Source organism: Lontra canadensis, unplaced genomic scaffold, assembly GCF_010015895.1.
Source record: "Lontra canadensis isolate GAN:19392208 unplaced genomic scaffold, GSC_riverotter_1.0 scaffold66, whole genome shotgun sequence".
Lineage (NCBI taxonomy): Eukaryota > Metazoa > Chordata > Mammalia > Carnivora > Mustelidae > Lontra > Lontra canadensis.
Window position 1 is genome coordinate 4,075,172 of NW_022631060.1, and position 17,986 is coordinate 4,093,157.

General features: G+C 53.6%; 1 protein-coding gene across 1 annotated transcript; it reads left to right on the forward strand.

The window, feature by feature from the left end:
- The first annotated feature begins 2,334 nt into the window (after positions 1-2,334).
- STIP1 (stress induced phosphoprotein 1) lies at positions 2,335-16,109 on the forward strand. The gene is made up of 14 exons (XM_032879330.1): positions 2,335-2,451; positions 6,162-6,371; positions 6,828-6,969; positions 7,313-7,454; positions 8,167-8,335; positions 9,529-9,655; positions 9,744-9,846; positions 10,129-10,249; positions 11,557-11,653; positions 11,802-11,926; positions 14,509-14,545; positions 14,759-14,862; positions 15,069-15,241; positions 15,617-16,109. The coding sequence occupies exons 1-14, from the start codon at positions 2,443-2,445 to the stop codon at positions 15,687-15,689; spliced, it is 1,632 nt and encodes a 543-aa protein (XP_032735221.1). The 5' UTR covers positions 2,335-2,442; the 3' UTR covers positions 15,690-16,109.
- Positions 16,110-17,986: the final 1,877 nt, after the last annotated feature.

Sequence of the window (17,986 nt, forward strand, 5' to 3'; positions counted from 1 at the left end):
CGGTTCCACTCTGGTCCACAGCATTGTTACCACTCTCCTGGAGCATGGCAATAGTGTCCTGAGAGGTCACCTACACTGCAGCCAGAGGAGTCCTGATAAAACTGTGTCAGATCATGTCCCTTTTCTGTTCAAATCGTGCTGGCATGAACACAACGGCCTCTCGGCCCACAGGACCCGGCCCCTGCTTCCTCTTGGCCCTGCTCTCCAACTCCCTCCCTGCTCCCACTATCCTGGCCACCCCAATGCAGCTCCCGCCCCAGGACCTTTGCATGTGTTGTTCCAAGTTCATGGGTCTTCCCCATTAATTTCCATTCATCTCACTCCCTTACTTCCTCAGGTCTTTGCTCAGATCTTAAGCTTCTGAGATTTGCCCAAGCCAGCTTATTAAAAATGCAACACCATCCTCCTCGCCCAAGGCTCCTTAATCCTTTCTCTGCTTCATTTATCCCCACTGCACTTAGGCAGATATAATATGCTATAAGCTTTTTTGGCATGTCTGTCACTAGAATGAGCACCAAGTGACTTCTGTCAGGTTTGTTCACAGCATTTTCTCCAAAGCCCACAATCGCATGACACATTCGATTATACTCGATGGATTAATGAACACCTACTATGTGCCAGACTCTGTGCAAGGCTCCTGGAAGGCACAAAGGGAAACAGACACGAGGCCCCTGTGTCCTAACAAAAGGTGGGAATGACATCCAAGTTGCTGGTTTAATTTGTGACTGGACACACACATAGCCCACAGTGCAGTAAAAGCAAGTAACAAGCAGAACTTAGTGTCCTTGTTGGACCGAGACTGTTAAAGAACCCTGACTGCTCATCTTAGCTTGAAAAGACCGAATTAACCTGGCAGAGTTGGTGGAAGGGGGACGCCAGCAGAGGGACCAATTTGTAGGCAGGCCCAAAGGGAAGGAGCCCACCTAGTGTAATGAACAGAGAGGTCAGCGGGCTAGAATTCGGTGCTGAAGACGGAGGACAGGGAAAAAGGCCATATTAAGTGGGACTGCCAGAGAAGACGGGCCCTGAGCCCCAATCTAAAGCCTCCCAGAGCTTTAAGCAAGGAATGTGGATGAGCAGTAGCTCTGGTGGCAGTGTTGAGAAAGGATCAGGGACAGCGGGGCTAGAAGAGGAAGCTGTGGAGACGAGCTACTGCCAAGGAGTGGGCACTTAAAACCCTGGGCAGGGACGGCATGACCCGGTGGGAAGATGGCAAGGACAGCACTCCCCAAGACCCTCATCCAAACCCTCTCCAGACCTGGCATGCGGCTTCTTTGTTCCATGAAGCACCCACCGGTCCAGGAGGAAAAGCAGCCTCTCTCTTCCAAGCCCTCAGCCCTTCCGCATCCCCGGGCGCTATCGCACGTGCGAGGCCCTCCCAGGCCGCCGCCGCCGCCAGCAGGTGGGCAAGCACCTCACTCGTCTTTGTTCCCCGTCCCCCTGCGCCTCCGAATACGGGCGGCAGCTCCCGCTCACCGAGCGCTAAAGACGCGACTGCATGAAGGGAAACCTCCCACGGCCCTAAACGACCAAACCCGTGACACGAGCGGGTCACGCAGAACTTGATGGATGCGTCCCCACCGAAGGGACCCGGGGAGAGAACCCGGGCTGTCCCACCCAAACCCCAGCTCCTCCGCTCTTCCTGGCTACTCGGCGCCTGAAAGCGGGCTCTGGGGCCGTCCCGGCCAGGGCGCTCTCCCGAGGTCCACCCAGACGTCACCCCCACCGGCTGGGACCCCCGAGCGGCTCTGCGCCGCCGCAGAGGAACGAGTCGTCAGGGCAGGACTCGAGGCCCACGGAGGCAGGAAGCGGCCGGTAGGCCGGGGCACCGACGGCCACCACGGCCACCGCGGCAGAGAGCGACTCTGGCCGTGAACTCCCATAAGCCATTGCAGAGACGAAACCCCTTCCCCTGCCGTTAGACGGGCTGCCACTTAAACCTATCAGCGCAAATTGGCGGTGATTCTCCGCCCAATCGGCATCTTTTTTTAATCTGAGGGCGGTGCGGTCATGGAGTCCGTCAGCCCAATGGGAGAGGTGGAAATTTCCAGAAAGAACGGGACCAATGGGCGCGGCCAGAGCAGCCACGATTGACGGACCCAGCGGCCAGTCCCTGTCGCAGAAGCTCGCCCCTCCCTCCAATCGTAGAACCTGGGGTGGGCGGGGCCTGCCGGGAAGAGTCCAATCCGAAGGCGCGGGGGAGGCAAGGCTGAGGGATTACTCTCAACTGCCCAATGACAGAGAAGCAAAGATGATGGGCTAGACTTCAAGCCAATAGTAGGGAAGCACAGAAAGCCCCCTCGGGGAGCGTAACCAGTGAGCAGGCGAGGAAGAGGCGGGATCCGGGGGTCCCGGCAGCTTCTAGTAGGTTCCAGAAGGCGGCGCGTGCGGTTGGGAACGCGGAGCGGACGGAGTCGATTCAACGGGGTTCCGGGCCGGGCTATGGAGCAGGTGAAGGGGGAGGGGCGGGCCAAGGCCCTGGGGCCCCTCGGACACCGGCCGAGGCCGGGCCGCGGGTGGAGGAGCGGAGCGGGGCGAGGCGGGCGCCGGTCGGGGCGGCGGTCTGGGGTCGGCCGAGCAGCGGCCGCGGCGAGGGCGTGAGGGCCGCGGCCCACCGGGCGGGAGGTGAGCAGTGTGGCGAGGCGGGCCGCGGGGAGCGCCGGGTCTACTCAGCGTCCGTCGCCTGCCGGCTCTGCGAGGAGGGCCGGCGGGCCGGCGACACTTCGGCCTAAGTCCGGCCCGCGGCGGGAAGAGAGGCCGTGGCTGGCTGGGCCCGGAGGCCTCCCGGGAGGTGGCTCTCGGCTCAGCGGAGGGGGCGGGGGGGACATGCTGGGGGCGCTGGGAGGGATGGAGGTGGGCGAGGGGCTTCTGGAGAGGCGTCAGGGGCTCCGCGTCCCCACCGGGGTACTCGCCGGGTGGGAGAGCGGGCACTGCCGACGAGAAGTCACCGGGACTGGGACACAGTTAACTTGAGAAGGAATGCGGGGACGGGAATACGCTGGAGGTGGCCAGCTGGGGGAAATACTACTCTTCTCTATCTGGAAGGGCCGGGATGGAAGAGCGGGGAGAGAAGGTTTGATGAGCGGCGGGCCGGCCTCTCTGCCTGATGCGGGAAAGGGATGGTGCCGCCAAAGTCCTTGGAGCGGCTTGCATCGCTGCCAGTGTTTTACAGATGTGTGTGCCGCCCCTCCCTCCTTTTCGGTTTTGTGTGTATGTGATTGGAGAGTAACTGAAGACTGATCTTTCTGGAAGGTTGGCTTCTGATGACACAAGGAGGAATCGGTCGCTGTAAAAAATCTAGGCTATGTAGATAAGCAGCAAGAAGTAAGTTATTTGTCTCGGCTCAGCGTTTTTAGGGACCGAGTTTGTAGCTGCTGCTGGTTGCTTTCAGCCGCTTCACTATATCCTCGGCGGCCTGGAGATTGCCCGGAGAGATCTTTTCCGCAGTCGGACACTGTCATTGAAGTGTAGCGGTTCAGCAGGGGGGAGAAAATCGGCCCCTTGTTTTCAGTGTGATCTGCAAAGCCTAGTGTTGGCTTTCTTCAGGTATAGCCATTGGTGCTTTGATCAAATCTAGAGCCTCTTTAGTAAAACAGTGGAAATGGAGGGATGAATAAGTTTTTTGCTCACTCGGGAAAATTCAGTTGCAGCTGGGATTAAATAGGCTACGATAGAGACAAGAAAAAAAAAAAGATCGCTAGAGTGAGAAACAGTACTTGGACCTTAAGAAAGGGGTTTGGTCCTCCATTATCAAAATAGGAAAAAAAAAAAACAAACAACTTTTTTAAAGTTGAGGTGCCCATTGTAGATGGAGCAGATGTGCAGGTACACTGTGAATGAATGACGAAACTCGGGGCGGTGATGTTTGCCACCACCAGCGACTGGCATTTTAACTCCGGGTGTGTCCCAACCTACTCCTGAACTCATTCATCATGTGATTTCTCTGCCTTTGCTTTTCATCTGCAACTGGGTGATCTGTATTCCAGTTTCCGGAAGCATTGAAGTTGGACAGATTGGACTGTCCACATTTTCTTCTTAGTACTTTTCAAGTAAATCCCAAGGTAAAGTACTTTTTGTCTTAGACCCAGTGTAGAGATACAGCTGTGTAACACATGTAACAAAATAGCGCCTGGGTGGCTCAGTTGTTAACTGTCTGTCTTTGGCTTAGGTCATGATCCCAGGGTCCTGGGATCGAGCCCCACCTTGGGCTCCCTGTTCTGCAGGAAGCCTGCTTCTTCCTCTCCCACACCCCATGCTTGTGTTTCTGCTCTTGCTCTTTCTGTCAAGTAAATAAAATCTTAAAAAAAAAAAAAAAAATAGTGCCTGCTGTTATGTGCATTCTGGGCTGGTATTTTTTTTTCCTTTTTTTTTTTTTTAAAGATTTTATTTATTTATTTGACAGAGATCACAAGTAGGCAGAGAGGGAGAAGCAGGCTCCCCGCTGAGCAGAGAGCCCAACGTGGGGCTTGATCCCAGGACCCCGAGATCATGACCTGAGCTGAAGGCAGAGGCTTTAACCCACTGAGCTACCCAGGCGCCCCTGGGCTGGTATTTTCTATTCTACTTTTAAGTGCTGGTCATGACCTACAGACTTGATTTCCATACCTACTGTGGGTCAGGACTCAGTTTGGCAAATGATGTTTTGTAGGATAGGCAAGGATTTCATGGTGCTGTTCTCAGCTGCATCATGATGCTCGCTGAGTTTTTAACTTTTTACTTTGTGGTGTCCTTCCTGGGTTCTAAGTTTTTTGTTTTGTTTTGTTTTGTTTTGTTTTTTTAAAGATTTTATTTATTTATTTGACAGGGAGCGATATCACAAGTAGGCAGAGCAGCAGGCAGAGAGAGAGAGAGAAGCAGGCTCCCTGCTGAGCAGAGAGCTTGATGCGGGGCTCGATCCCAGGACCCCCGAGATCATGACCCAAGCCGAAAGCAGAGGCTTAACCCACTGAGTCACCCAGACACCCCCTGGGTTCTAAGATTTTTATCCTTTGCTAGATTTGGCGGTCTTTTCCTTTCTTTTTTTCCATTTTTAAAATTTTTAAAATTTTTTTTTAAAGATTTTATTTACTTAACAGAGATCACAAGTAGGCAGACAGGCAGGCAGAAAGAGAGGGGGAAGCAGGCTCCCTGCGGAGCAGAGAGCCAGATGTGGTGCTCATCCCAGGATCTGAGCTGAAGGCGGAGGCTTAACCCACTGAGCCACCCAGGCACCCCTGGCGGTCTTTTTCTGACTTTTTTTCTCAAGGTAGTCCAACATCTCTGGTTAATGGGTGGAACGTGCCTGGTTGTTGCTCCTCAGGGTTCCAGAGTCGCTTGCATCTGTATGTTTTGGGTCATAGCTGGAGGACAGAGAATGATTTGTAACTGGAATGCATGCTTGATCTCACCAAATGTGTTCGCATTGAAATGCAGCCCTTTCACTCCTGTAGGGCGTCCTTCGTTAGGAGAAGCCCTCTAATTTAGGACCATGTTTTGAATATTTGAAAGGATGAGAGATTAAACCACAAGTAGTGTTTTCATTTTCTTGCATACTTTGTATAACATTTGAATGGGGCAAAAACTGAATTGAGGGTCTAGCTCTTCTTTACTGACTAAGGACAGAGCAGTGATCTGCCATGCCGTGACACGTCACCACACCTCTGAATGGAAAGAGTCTTCCGCGATGGTGGGTGAGCATATTGGTGCTCCCAGGGAAGCGGGCGGGAGGCCTGTAAGTTGGGAGCATGTGTCCGGACACACTCCCTTCTATTCCTTCGTGAATCCTCCTGTGAGGAGCAGTGTGACCCCTGTGTTTGGTTTATCATTTAGGATTCTTGGCAGTGTAAGCAAATGAATTTGTTTTTCCATGAAAGGACCTCGTGAGTGTGTCCTTCATCAGCCCTAAGTAGAGATTTTGGGAGAGTGGCTGGAATTCCAGTTCACACTGGAGCCAGTGGAGAGCAGAGTCCGGCTTTTTTTCCTGGTTACTTACTGTTTTCTGGTTGGTTCCAAAAGGTGTGGGAGATGGCAAATGAATTCATTAATGGGTTCTTTCTTTCGGTCTGTAAAGTAACTCTTTTGTCATGATAACTGAAGACAAGTAGAAGCGACACTTAGAAAATTGGGACCAAGCAAGTGTGTTAATGGAGAGAAAAACTATACTGGCTGTTTTTCTCCCTCAGGTAAATGAGCTGAAAGAGAAGGGCAATAAGGCCCTGAGTGCGGGCAACATCGATGACGCGCTCCAGTGCTACTCGGAGGCCATTAAGTTAGACCCCAAGAACCACGTGCTCTACAGCAACCGCTCGGCGGCCTACGCCAAGAAGGGCGACTACCAGAAAGCCTATGAGGATGGCTGCAAGACCGTGGACTTGAAGCCTGACTGGGCCAAGGTAAGCTGTGGGCACTCTGGGCTCTCCGGACTTCGCAGAAATGCTCTCCGGTGCGCTGGGTTTACACACGGGGTCCTCCTGACCCGGCCAGTTGTGTGTCGCTGTGGACGGATGGCGTCGTCCTCCCCGTCTGCGCGTGTGCCTCACCTGACAGCACAGGCTGCCACGTCGGAGACCGCGTCCGTTGTTGGGCCGGGTCTTACCGCGTGTGCTGCTGAGAGAGAAGCGAGCACCGGCCAGGGTCCTGAGAGAAGCCGCGGTGGGGAGGGGGCGTCTTCGATAAGTGGCTGCAGTCGTCGTTCTCAGTCTCAGCGGCACGCGCTGCTGCTGCTGTTCGGCTGTGGCGCGAACGCCCGTTTGTCCCGTGAAATGTAGAACACGTTCTTCGGAGTTCATCTTCTGGATTTGTCCCTAGGTGGCCTTTATTTCGTTTGTGTCCTTTTTTGCTGGTTTAAGGGCTATTCGCGGAAAGCAGCGGCTCTTGAGTTCTTAAACCGATTTGAAGAAGCCAAGCGAACCTACGAAGAGGGTTTAAAACATGAACCAAATAATCCTCAGCTCAGAGAGGGCTTACAGAACATGGAGGCCCGGCTGGCAGGTAGGCGCCAGTGCACTGTTGGTTCTTTTTCTTTTTTTTAAGATTTTATTTATTTATTTGATAGAGATCACAAGTAGTCAGAGAGGCGGGCAGGGAGAGAGAGAGAGGGAAGCAGGCTCCCCGCTGAGCAGAGAGCCCAATGCGGGGCTCGATCCTAGGACCCTGAGATCATGATTTGAGCCGAAGGCAGAGCCTTAACCCTCTGAGCCACCCAGGCGCCCTTCTTTTTCTTTTTTAACGGGGTTAACTTTGAGGTTCCCCATGTACATATCAGGCTCAGAGGCTACAGGGGTGTTGTGGCTCAAACCGATTTCTATAACATGCTTTCCTTTGTTTGGAACAGAGCGGAAGTTCATGAACCCTTTCAACATGCCTAATCTGTACCAGAAGTTGGAGAATGATCCCAGGACTAGGACGCTGCTCGCTGATCCCACCTACAGGGAGCTGATAGAGCAGCTACGAAACAAGCCGTCCGACCTGGGCACGTAAGTCAAGGCAGTGCGGTTTGCCTCTGGAAATGGACATGAACATTGTGCTTTGTCCATGGAATGTTATGGCAGGGCACGGAGGGGGAGGGCGCCCCTCTTTCAGACAGCAAGGTTTCTGCCGTTGTTTTTTCTCTAGTAAGCGGTAGGTATTCGTTGGTTTGTTGTTTTTTATTTCTGGAAAGGGTCAAGGGGTACATGTATCAGAATAATTTGGAATTTTCTTTTCTAAGGCTCCATTCGCCTTCACTGTTTTACTGTAATTCTGATCTGGTACCAACCCTGTCCTTCCCGTGCGCACCAGATGCTGTCTCTCAGCACACTGGAGCGGGAACTGCTGGTTGAGAGTAGCGTCCGGTGTAAAAAGCTGTATTTCCTAAGTCACGCTGGTGTCTGTGATTCCTGAGATGAGATGAAGTATATTTGTAGCTCAGTGTTCTGTGTATCTGCTGCCTTCAAGAAATAAGTTTGAGGGCTGGTACCTCATCTTAGGCGGATTATTGGAGGGTGGGGTATCCCCAGGGGTGGCTTGTGGCCAGAGCACAACCTAGCAGTTTTTCTGTGGAGGAGACGCTCTTGTATACAGTGATCTGAGGCTTAGCAGTCAGTGGGGGTTTAAAATGAGTTGCAGGGAAGAATAATTGTGGTTTTTTTCTTTTTTTCTTTTTCTTTTCTTTTTTTTTTTTTTTTTTCTTTTTTTAATCAATGCTAGGAAACTGCAAGATCCCCGGATCATGACCACTCTCAGCGTCCTGCTGGGAGTGGACCTGGGCAGTATGGACGAGGAGGAGGAAGTGGGAACGCCTCCCCCACCTCCTCCTCCCAAGAAGGACACCAAGCCAGAGCCGATGGAAGAAGATCTCCCAGAGAACAAGAAGCAGGTCTCATTTTTTCTCCTTACTGTCAACATTCCTAAACAGGCTAGTCAGCTGGCAGTCCCCGCCAGCGGGAGCGCGGTGGGTCGGGGCGGCTCTAACAGTTCTTGAGCGTCTGGTCGCCGTCGTCATGGGAACGGTCAGTGTGTAAAAAGGTTGACTTGCCAAGCGATCTCATAAGCATGGTGGATCTCGGGCTAGCGGCCCGGGTGCTGGTCAGGGCAGGCCGGTGGAGTTGCGTGTGCGACCCTTGTCCCCCTGGGGTCGAGGAATGTCTACGCATCTGACTGAGGCTCCTGTGTTCTGGTGGACGGGCTTGTAGTTGAAAGTTGTCCGGTTAGCAACACAGTCTCCCAGAGCGGGAGGCATGTGCTTACGCGATTTTATTTCCCTCCTTATAAATGGGAACAGCAGATTGTTTCCAGATTTAGCACCTTCGGTTGGGTACGCGTTCGCTGTTCAGGGTGTCTCAGAGCTGGCAAAGGGCCCCGTGATGCGAGTGGTCGCATGCTGTTCTCTGGAGACCTGTGCCCTTGGGTGGGCGGCCCCTTCTCGTCCCCTCCTCGCCCCTTTGCTGCTGTCCCCTCGCGGTAGAGACCCCAAGGTGGAAACACAGCAGGAACTCACTTGGCGCAGCCTCTTGGGGTAGAACCGGGTGCGGGACTTCTGTCCTCTTGCAGGTTGGCACGGGCTGGAGGGGTTTCCTCTCCGCTGGAGAAGCGCTCTGCTCTTCGACGGCATCAGGGAGAGTAGATGGAAGAGGGGGCGTTTCAGAGGAAGTGGAGATGAAAGTTGTTTTTTGGTTTTTTTTTGTTTTGTTTTGTTTTTTAATATTTTATTTATTTATTTGACAGAGATCACAAGTAGGCGGAGAGGCAGGCGGGGGGCGGGGGGGAAGCAGGCTCCCCGCGGAGCAGAGAGCCTGATGTGGGGCTCGATCCCAGGACCCTGGGACCATGACCTGAGCCGAAGGCAGAGGCTTTAACCCACTGAGCCGCCCAGGAGATGAAAGTTTTTAGTTTTCTGTTCCAGCAGTTAGCCCTTCCCTTCTCAGTCTGTAGCTGGTTGAGGAGAGGCCGGCAGATGTGGAGACTGGTTCGTCGTATGTGCTGTGCGGGACCAGGGACAGGTCCCAGGCTCTTGCTCTCTTTGCCATCTGGGTTTGATTTGCTCAGTACTCCTTCCACGCTTCCATCTAGGCGCTGAAAGAGAAGGAGCTGGGGAATGAGGCCTACAAGAAGAAAGACTTTGACACAGCCCTGAAGCACTACGACAGAGCCAAGGACTTGGACCCCACCAACATGACGTACATGACCAACCAAGCAGGTGAGGCCCAGGCCTAGGGGTAGGCGTGTCGTCGGCGGTCCTGGGGAGAGACCAGGACTGACTCTTCCTTAACCATCTTGCCTGGCAGCTGTGTACTTTGAGAAGGGCGACTACAGTAAATGCCGGGAGCTTTGTGAGAAGGCCATCGAAGTGGGGCGCGAAAACCGAGAAGACTATCGACAGATTGCCAAGTATGCGCGCCCTTCGGCTGTGCCTCGCGTGGTGTGGAGGGGTCGATGGCCGAGACTTAAATGTTCCTGCATGGGGAGGAGGGTTGCTGGCCACACAACCTGCTCTGTTAACAGTGGCCTGGAGAGGAGGCTGCAGGCATCGAGACAAAAGGTGTTTGGAGGGCGTAGTGTCCCAGCAGTGATGGGGGCCTTGTTCCTAGTTGCCGCTGTCTTTGCTCTGCAGGAGCTGACCTTGTCCCTGCTCTGCCCTTAGCAAATTCTTCTCTTGCTTGTTTTTGTCAGAGCTTACGCTCGAATTGGCAACTCCTACTTCAAAGAAGAAAAGTACAAGGATGCCATCCATTTCTATAACAAGTCTTTGGCAGAACACAGAACCCCAGATGTGCTCAAGAAATGCCAGCAGGTAGGTACGGAAAGAACAGGGACGTTCTCTCAAATTGTTACTTCTTACAGTTGCAGCTGTTTGTTAGCAAACCTGAAGTTTTTGGAAGTAGCGTTTTTGGTCTAGAGTTTTATATAACGTCCTTGTCATTTGACAGCAGTAAGGAATAATGTGGGTTGTTTGCTGTACTTTTTTACTGGCCAAGATTTTGACCTTCCGCTGAGGGTCAGTGCACTGAGTGTTACGGTTCTTATTCTAACTTTTTTTTTTTTTTTTTTTTTTAACCTTACACGACCAAAGTGTGTGTTGTGTCAGTTGTCATAAAGTGTGGTGGGAGGGGTGATTTTATTCACGAAAAGATTGGTCAGGATATTTTTTTTTTTAAAGTATCATTTATTTGGGGGGGCGCCTGGGTGGCTCAGTGGGTTAAACCTTTGCCTTCGGCTCAGGTCATGATCTCAGGGTCCTGGGATCGAGCCCCGCTTTGGGCTCTTCTCATCGGGGAGCCTGCTTCCTCTCCTCTCTTTCTGCCTGCCTCTCTTGCCTACTTGTGATCTCTCTCTCTGCCAAATAAGTAAGTAAAATCTTAAAAAAAAAAAAAAAATGTTTATTTGGGAGAGTGCGTCTGCACATATGAATGGGAAAAGGGGCCGAGGAAGAGGGAGAAGCAGCCCCATGCAGGGCTCAGTCCCAAAACTCTGGGATCATGACTTGAACAAAGTCAGACACTTAACCGACTGAGCCACCCAGGTGCCCCAAGAATGATCAGAAAATTTTCTTACAGACACATGGATTATTTTTATTGTCTTGCTTGTTTTTTTTCTTGTGTTTTGTATGGGGTTGGTTTTGTTTTATTTTGTTTGGTTTTTTTTTTGTTAGGTGTTGTTTTTTTTTTTTTTTTTTTTTTTTTTGAGGGAGGGTCAGAGGTGAGTAGAGAGACCTTCAGGCTCCACGCCCAGTCTAAGCCGGAACCGAAACAGTTGGACGTTTAACCCAGTGAGCTACCCAGGCACTCCACAGTGTTCCTTGATAATGAGGAATGTGTCTTTTTTTTTTTTTTTTTTTAAGATTTTATTTATTTATTTGACAGACAGAGATCACAAATAGGCAGAGAGGCAGGCAGAGAGAGAGAGGAGGAAGGAGGCTCCCCGCTGAGCAGAGAGTACCATGTGGGGCTCGATCCCAGGACCCTGGGACCACGACCTGAGCTGAAGGCAGAGGCTTTAACCCACTGAGCCACCCAGGCGCCCCCAAATCAGGACTTTTTTAGTGCAGTATTTATATTCGTGAGAATTAAAATGATTATCCAAAGGATTACCTTTTCTTAGGCGGAGAAAATTCTGAAGGAGCAAGAGCGGCTGGCTTACATAAACCCCGACCTGGCCTTGGAGGAGAAGAACAAAGGCAATGAATGTTTTCAGAAAGGTGCGGTACAGCTCAGGCGAGGGAGCGTTTGGATGAGAGCTGTGCAGGCCTGTCCTCTGCCCTGGCTGCCCGTGCGCCGTAGTCCCTGGTGTGTGTGTTGAGGGGGGTGGCTTTTTGCTTCCTAAAAAAGTTTCTTTTTCTTATTCAGGGGACTATCCCCAGGCCATGAAGCATTACACAGAAGCCATCAAGCGGAATCCAAAAGATGCCAAATTGTACAGCAATCGAGCCGCCTGCTACACCAAACTCCTGGAGTTCCAGCTGGCGCTCAAGGTGGGCAAGTGGGGACGCGGAGTGGCCGCGTCTGATTCGCCTGCGCGTGAGGAGCGCGGGCTTCCCGCTTCCCGCATTGTCATCAATACCCGTTGGAGGCTCTTCCCTTGATCTTAGAGTCAGGGTGGTGGGGTATATGCGATGTTTGTAAAATGCGGGATCGAAGTCTGCTCTGTCCTGGCCCTTCAAGCTACGTTAGTGATTGGGAGCATTTGGAAAAGTGGATCCTGGGGGAGCCTGGGGGGCTCCATCAGATAAGCTTGTGGCTTCACTCAGGTCACGATCCCAGGGTCCTGGGATGGAGCCCCGGGCGAGCTCCCTGCTTAGCGTGGAGTCTGCGTCTCCCTCTGCCCTTCCCACTCGCTCCTCCCCCGGGTGTGTACACTCCTTCACTCGCTCACTCAAAAAAAATCTTTAAAAGAAAGAAAAGTGGGTCCTTTTCCACCTTCTCTGATGCTAGCTGCTGCTTCCTTCGTGGTCCCCCTCTTCTCTATCCTGAGCTGCTCAGCGTGCGCGGCGGTGGTACCCAGCATGTTCGCACCGTGCACAGCCCTCCGCACCGTGCACCTCCAGAACCTCGTCATCTTCCCAAACTGGAACCACAGCCTTTCTGCACTAACTCCCCGTTCCCTCTCCCCCGGCCCCCGGGACAGAGCAGCCACCGTTCTGCTCTGTCTCTGTGAAGCTGACCCCTCTAGGGACCTTCTGGAAGTGGGACCATCCAGTGCATGTGCTTTCGTGTCAGGCTCATTCCACGAGCACCGTGTCTTTGGGGCTCCTGTGGTAGTCGAGGTCCGCTTCGTCTTCCTTCTGAGCACTCAGAGCTGTTTGGTGGCACAGACCCGCCCCCCTCCTGTCCCTCCTCTGTGCTCCGTCGGCGGACTCAGTGGCAGTTTCCCCCTTGTGGCTACTGGGGTCCTGCGGCCGGGGCCGGGGCCATGCAGTGCCTGTTGGGGCCTCAGCTTCAGTTCTTTGGGGGTGAAATGCTGTGTCGCTGAGTGGTTCAAGGTTTGGGTTTTTTTTTTTTTTTTTTTTAATTATTTTTATTTATATATCCTCTGGAGAGACCGCAGTATTGTTTCCCACAGTGGCTTTATCATCTGCCCTGACTGCTTGATGAGGTCACTTAGCCCGTGTGCTGTTCTCGTCGCGCTGAGCGTGGTCAGGAGTGGTTCTGTCCGCACCGGGAAGGGGTTCGTCCCCGCTCTATTGAACACGGGCTGTCCAGTGCCTGTTGGTGATTTTTAAACTGTTCTCCAGGTGATTTTTAAAATGTTGTCCGAGCTGGGAGCACCTTTTTTTTTCTTTTTTCCTTTTTGGGTTAAAGATCTTGTTTATATATTTGAGTGCCGGGTAGCTCAGATGGTTAAGCATCTGCCTTCGGCTCAGGTCATGATCCCCAGGTCTTGGGACCGAGCCCCATGTCAGGTTCCCAGTTCAGCGGGGTATTTGCTTCTCCCTCTCCCCCTGATTCTCCCCAGTTGCATTCTCTTCCTATCTCTCAAATATATGAATAAATTAGATTTTATTTACATGGGGGGGTGGAGAGAGAACATGTGTGGCAGGAGGGGCAGAGGGAGAAGCAGACGCCCCTTGGAGCAGGAAGCTGTATGTGCTGGAGACCAGGACCCAGGTGCCCCAAGTCTAGAGCACCTTAACTACCGTAAGGTGACAAAAATGTGACTTGTGCGGAGACCCCCAGTACCTGCGTCCGTGATAGTTTTTGTTGTTGTTGCCACTATGTTCTGGGCCCTTGTCTGGTTTTTAGAGATGTCACTGCTGTGGTATAAGGGCGACATCAAAGCCAGGTTGGTTTGCCAGGTGGCCACCTATGAGGGAGAGCGCTGCTTCCCCAGCTACGAGCTGGACCATTTCTGGGCTAGCTTTATGCCAGAAAAGGTGGATGTGGGCCTGGGGGTGAAACGATAGTGTATAGCATTTTTTTCCCCAGAATTTCTCATTTCATAGGCACTTAAACAAAAATACCCAAGCACCTGTGCGTCCTCCACCTCTTTGATCGGCGTGGACTAGTTTTTGCCGGACTGTTTGTGAAAGGAAGTGGGATACGTTTGGCACTCCACGCCTCCGCTCTAGAGTGCTCTTTTCCTGAGGTGTCTTTAAAGCACCTGATAATAGCGGGATGAAGGTCGGGAGGCTGGGTGCTGTGGGCCCCTTCAGATCTCCCCACTTGGCCAAAACTGCACATTAAAGCTGTCGTGATTGAGGCCCATGGATTTCATCTGGTTCCACGCGTGTTCTCTCTCTCTCAGTCTAGAAGTTTCCTCACTATTGGCAGGATTTTGCGTAATGTCACCTTTTTGAAGAGTCGGGGCTCCTTGTCTTCCTTGGGGTGGTCTGTAGTCGGGATTTGTTGATCTTCTTGGTTTCACTTGACTTGCTTTTCTATCCTCTGCTGGACCTACTGTGAAAGGGCCTGGGGGTCCGGGTTAACAGAAGCTCGGGAAGCAAGACGACACTGTCGTGGGTCTGGGCGGCGTGTGCGGTCGGTTCTGAGTGAACGACCTTCAAAAAGCTCATCGGAAGGAGCAAGCCTCGCTTTCTCCTCTTCTCTCTCTTCCCAGGACTGTGAGGAGTGTATCCAGCTGGAACCCACCTTCAGTAAGTGCTTTTCTACTGCTGCCCCTGCCCATGACCCTGGCGCAGAGATGGAGAGCAGGAAAGGACATGCTTGCCTGCCTGCGCCCCGGGGCAGGGGGCTGGGAGCTAGCATCCGCAGGCCTGACAGATACTGAGGTTCCCCGGGGCAAGGTGGGCATGGGAGCCTGCAGAGCCCCATTCTGACGACGCCTCACCTTTCCCACTTCCCTGTAGTCAAGGGCTACACCCGGAAGGCAGCCGCGCTGGAGGCCATGAAGGACTACACGAAAGCCATGGACGTCTACCAGAAGGCCTTAGATCTGGACTCCAGCTGTAAGGTGGGGCTGCTCTTGGCCACCAGGGGGCTCTCCCTGCCCCCATTTCTCCTTTGGATCTTTTCAGTGTTGGTTCGCTCCTGCTTCCTTCTGCCTGTTTGTCTGGCCTACTGTCTCCCCCCTTCTCAGTTCCCTCTGTTAGCTGGCCTGGTGGAAGCAGTGAACCGGTCGGTGCTAACGCCCGCCTCTCTGGCTTTGCTGGGGTGCAGGAGGCGGCGGACGGTTACCAGCGCTGTGTGATGGCCCAATACAACCGCCACGACAGCCCCGAAGATGTGAAGCGACGGGCCATGGCCGACCCCGAGGTGCAGCAGATCATGAGCGACCCGGCCATGCGGCTCATCCTGGAGCAGATGCAGAAGGACCCCCAGGCGCTCAGCGAGTAAGTGAGGCTGGGGAAGACGGAGACAGGAAGGCTAGTAGCAAGGGGCACGAGGCTGGGGCGGTGGGGGCTACTGTGTCTGGCTCGTGCACAGCCGGGTCGCCATGATCGCTGGAGCGCTCTGTTGGAAAGACTGGTTTTGCCCGGGGAGCGGCCTCCGCTTCAAGCTGTGTTCGAGGGTTTGTGCGGAGCGGGGCTGGCGCGGTGCTGCCTGCCGGCTGGCCAAGGCCTTCCCGGAGGGGTCTTCGCCAGGCCTCCCGTTCGGCCGCCTCCTGTTGGGCCTTGCGCGGGGTTCTCGTTCGGGTGTCTCCGAGAGCGAGTAAGACGTTTTTAGGTTAAGTCTCGTTTCTGACTCTTTCGCTTTTCGTTCATTAGACACTTGAAGAATCCTGTAATAGCACAGAAGATCCAGAAGCTGATGGATGTGGGTCTGATCGCAATTCGGTGATGACTCGCTCGTCATCCCCTCCCTTCGCCCTCATGTGGAAAGAGGAGCTGGGACCGCGGCAAGCAGCGCGGAGCAGAGGGGAGAGCAGGGGAGAGTGAACAGCTTCTCTCTATATATTTATATAGACCTACGTGGAAGATAGAGACTCGTGTTTGCGTTACTCGCACCGCCGCTGCCTCTGGGCCCTCCCAGCACACGCATGGTCTCTTCCGCTGCCCTTGGGTTCCCTGTTCCCTTCCCCGCCCTCTGTCGCCGTCTCAGCTGCTCTCCCATAGTTGGTTATTTTTTATTTGGGGCAGTGGTGGGCATGTGTGGGGAGGGGAGGCTGTTCTTCCCCGACCTCCGGTCCCAGCTGTCGTCACATTGTTAACTCCACGTGCCCTTCTCCAATAAAACAAGCCAGTCGGCCGTGGTTATACATTGTCATGTCCTTGTAATTTTTTTTGTCAAGTGACCCTGAAGTGCCTGTCCCGCAGGGGTTAGAGCCTGAAGTGCGCGAGAGGTGGGAGTGTCTGCTGCCTGGCTGCTTTTCCGGGGGGTGGGTCTGGGTCCCCTCTGCGTGCCTCGGTCACTAGGTGGCACTGTCGCCCAACGAGCTGCTGAAAGGGAGCCTGGGGCCTTCCCTGCCCAGAGTGGCGCCAGCTCCAGAGGTCCAGGTCCACATTCAGGTGCTTGCCTGCCCTGTCCATTCTTCACACTCTGCTCTCAGAACCGGAAACCAGCCAGATCAGGAACGCTGGGTCCCACCCCGGAACCAGAACTCGTTTCCCATCGCTAGTCTTCAGGCCTCTGTCTCCAGAGACCAGATCTGCCAGCGGCTCCACGATAACCGCCTTAGTTTTTATTTTATTATTATTATTTTTAAAGATTTTATTCATTTATATGACAGAGATCGCAAGTAGGCAGGCAGGTGGGGGGCGGGGAGGGGGGGGAGCAGGCTCCCTGCCGAGCAGAGAGCCTGATGCGGGGCTCCATCCCAGGACCCTGAGATCATGACCTGAGCTGAAGGCAGAGGCTTTAACCCACGGAGTCACCCAGGCGCCCCAACAGTCTGTTTTTAAAGAACTCCCTGCTCCTGAGGTGCCTGGGAGGCTGTCAGTTGGTTGTCCGACTCTCGGTTTCAGCTCAAGTCATGATCACAGGGACCTTGGATCAAGCCCTGGGTGGGCTCTGCGCTCAGCAGGGAACCCGTTTGAGGATTCTCTCCCTCTGCACGCACAGGTTCTCTCTCTCAAATAAATCTTTAAAAAAAGCCACTCACTGCTCTCACTCTTAGCTCTTTGCTCAGAGGAGGCTCCTCTGCACCTTTCCTCAAATCCCGGTTCATCCTGCACTGGCTGCCTCCGCCGGGCAGCCTGAAGTTTAACCCTGGTGAGGTCAAAGTCCTGTACCTGATGTGCTCTGGTGGGGGTATGGTCTGCCCGGGACCCCTGTCTGTTGGCCCCACTGTCACCAAAAAAGGTCAGTGATGACATGGCCAAGGCAGCCAGTGATTGGAAGGGCCTGAGAATGACTGTGAGGCTGTTGAGGACAGGCCCAGGTCGTGGCGGAACCTTGGGCTGCTGCCTGGATGATCACAGTCCTCAAGGAACCGCCGAGAGGCAGAAGAACATTAAGCCCAGTCCAAATCCTCACTTATCCTGTCAACATTGCCTGACAGATGCAACCCCAGTCTTCAGCTAGAGAATTCTCTGGAACCATCGAAGAGGTCCTAGAGACTGCCCAGTCCGTGGGCTGCAGCGTGTGGTGCCCAGTCACTGGAGAAGTACCAGGGAAAACACTTCGATAAAGGATCGTTTGACAACCAAAAAAACGCCTCACTGCTCAACTGAAAGGTTTTTGATTACACTTGAACGTGGTTGCAGCAAGCGATTTCTACAGCCCTGGACTGGGGTGGGAGTGAGACTTCCTCATTTGCTCCAGCAGCGCGGCTTTCTGAGCTGGGAAGCTGCTGAGGCCAGCAGCCGGGGCCCTTCCTGCCGCCTTGACTTTGCATACGCTGGCCTTCCCCTGGGAATTTCCAGTAGGCCCCTTCCTCCCTCTGGGTGGCAAGTGCAGAAAGCCTCCTCTCCGCGGGCGTTCTCCTGCTCCTGGTGCTCCTGACACTCTTCTGGCTCTGTTCCCTCGGGCCCCAAACGGATTCTCTCTGGAAGGGCTCCCGTTCCTGCCGGGGGGCCAGCAGCGAGCACCAGGCCTCTCTGCTCTACCAAAGCTGACCTCCCAGTGCCGGTGGTGGGACCCTCCAGAGTCACATTTGAGTAGGGACTTGACGGGAGTGACCCTTGGGGTACTCGGAG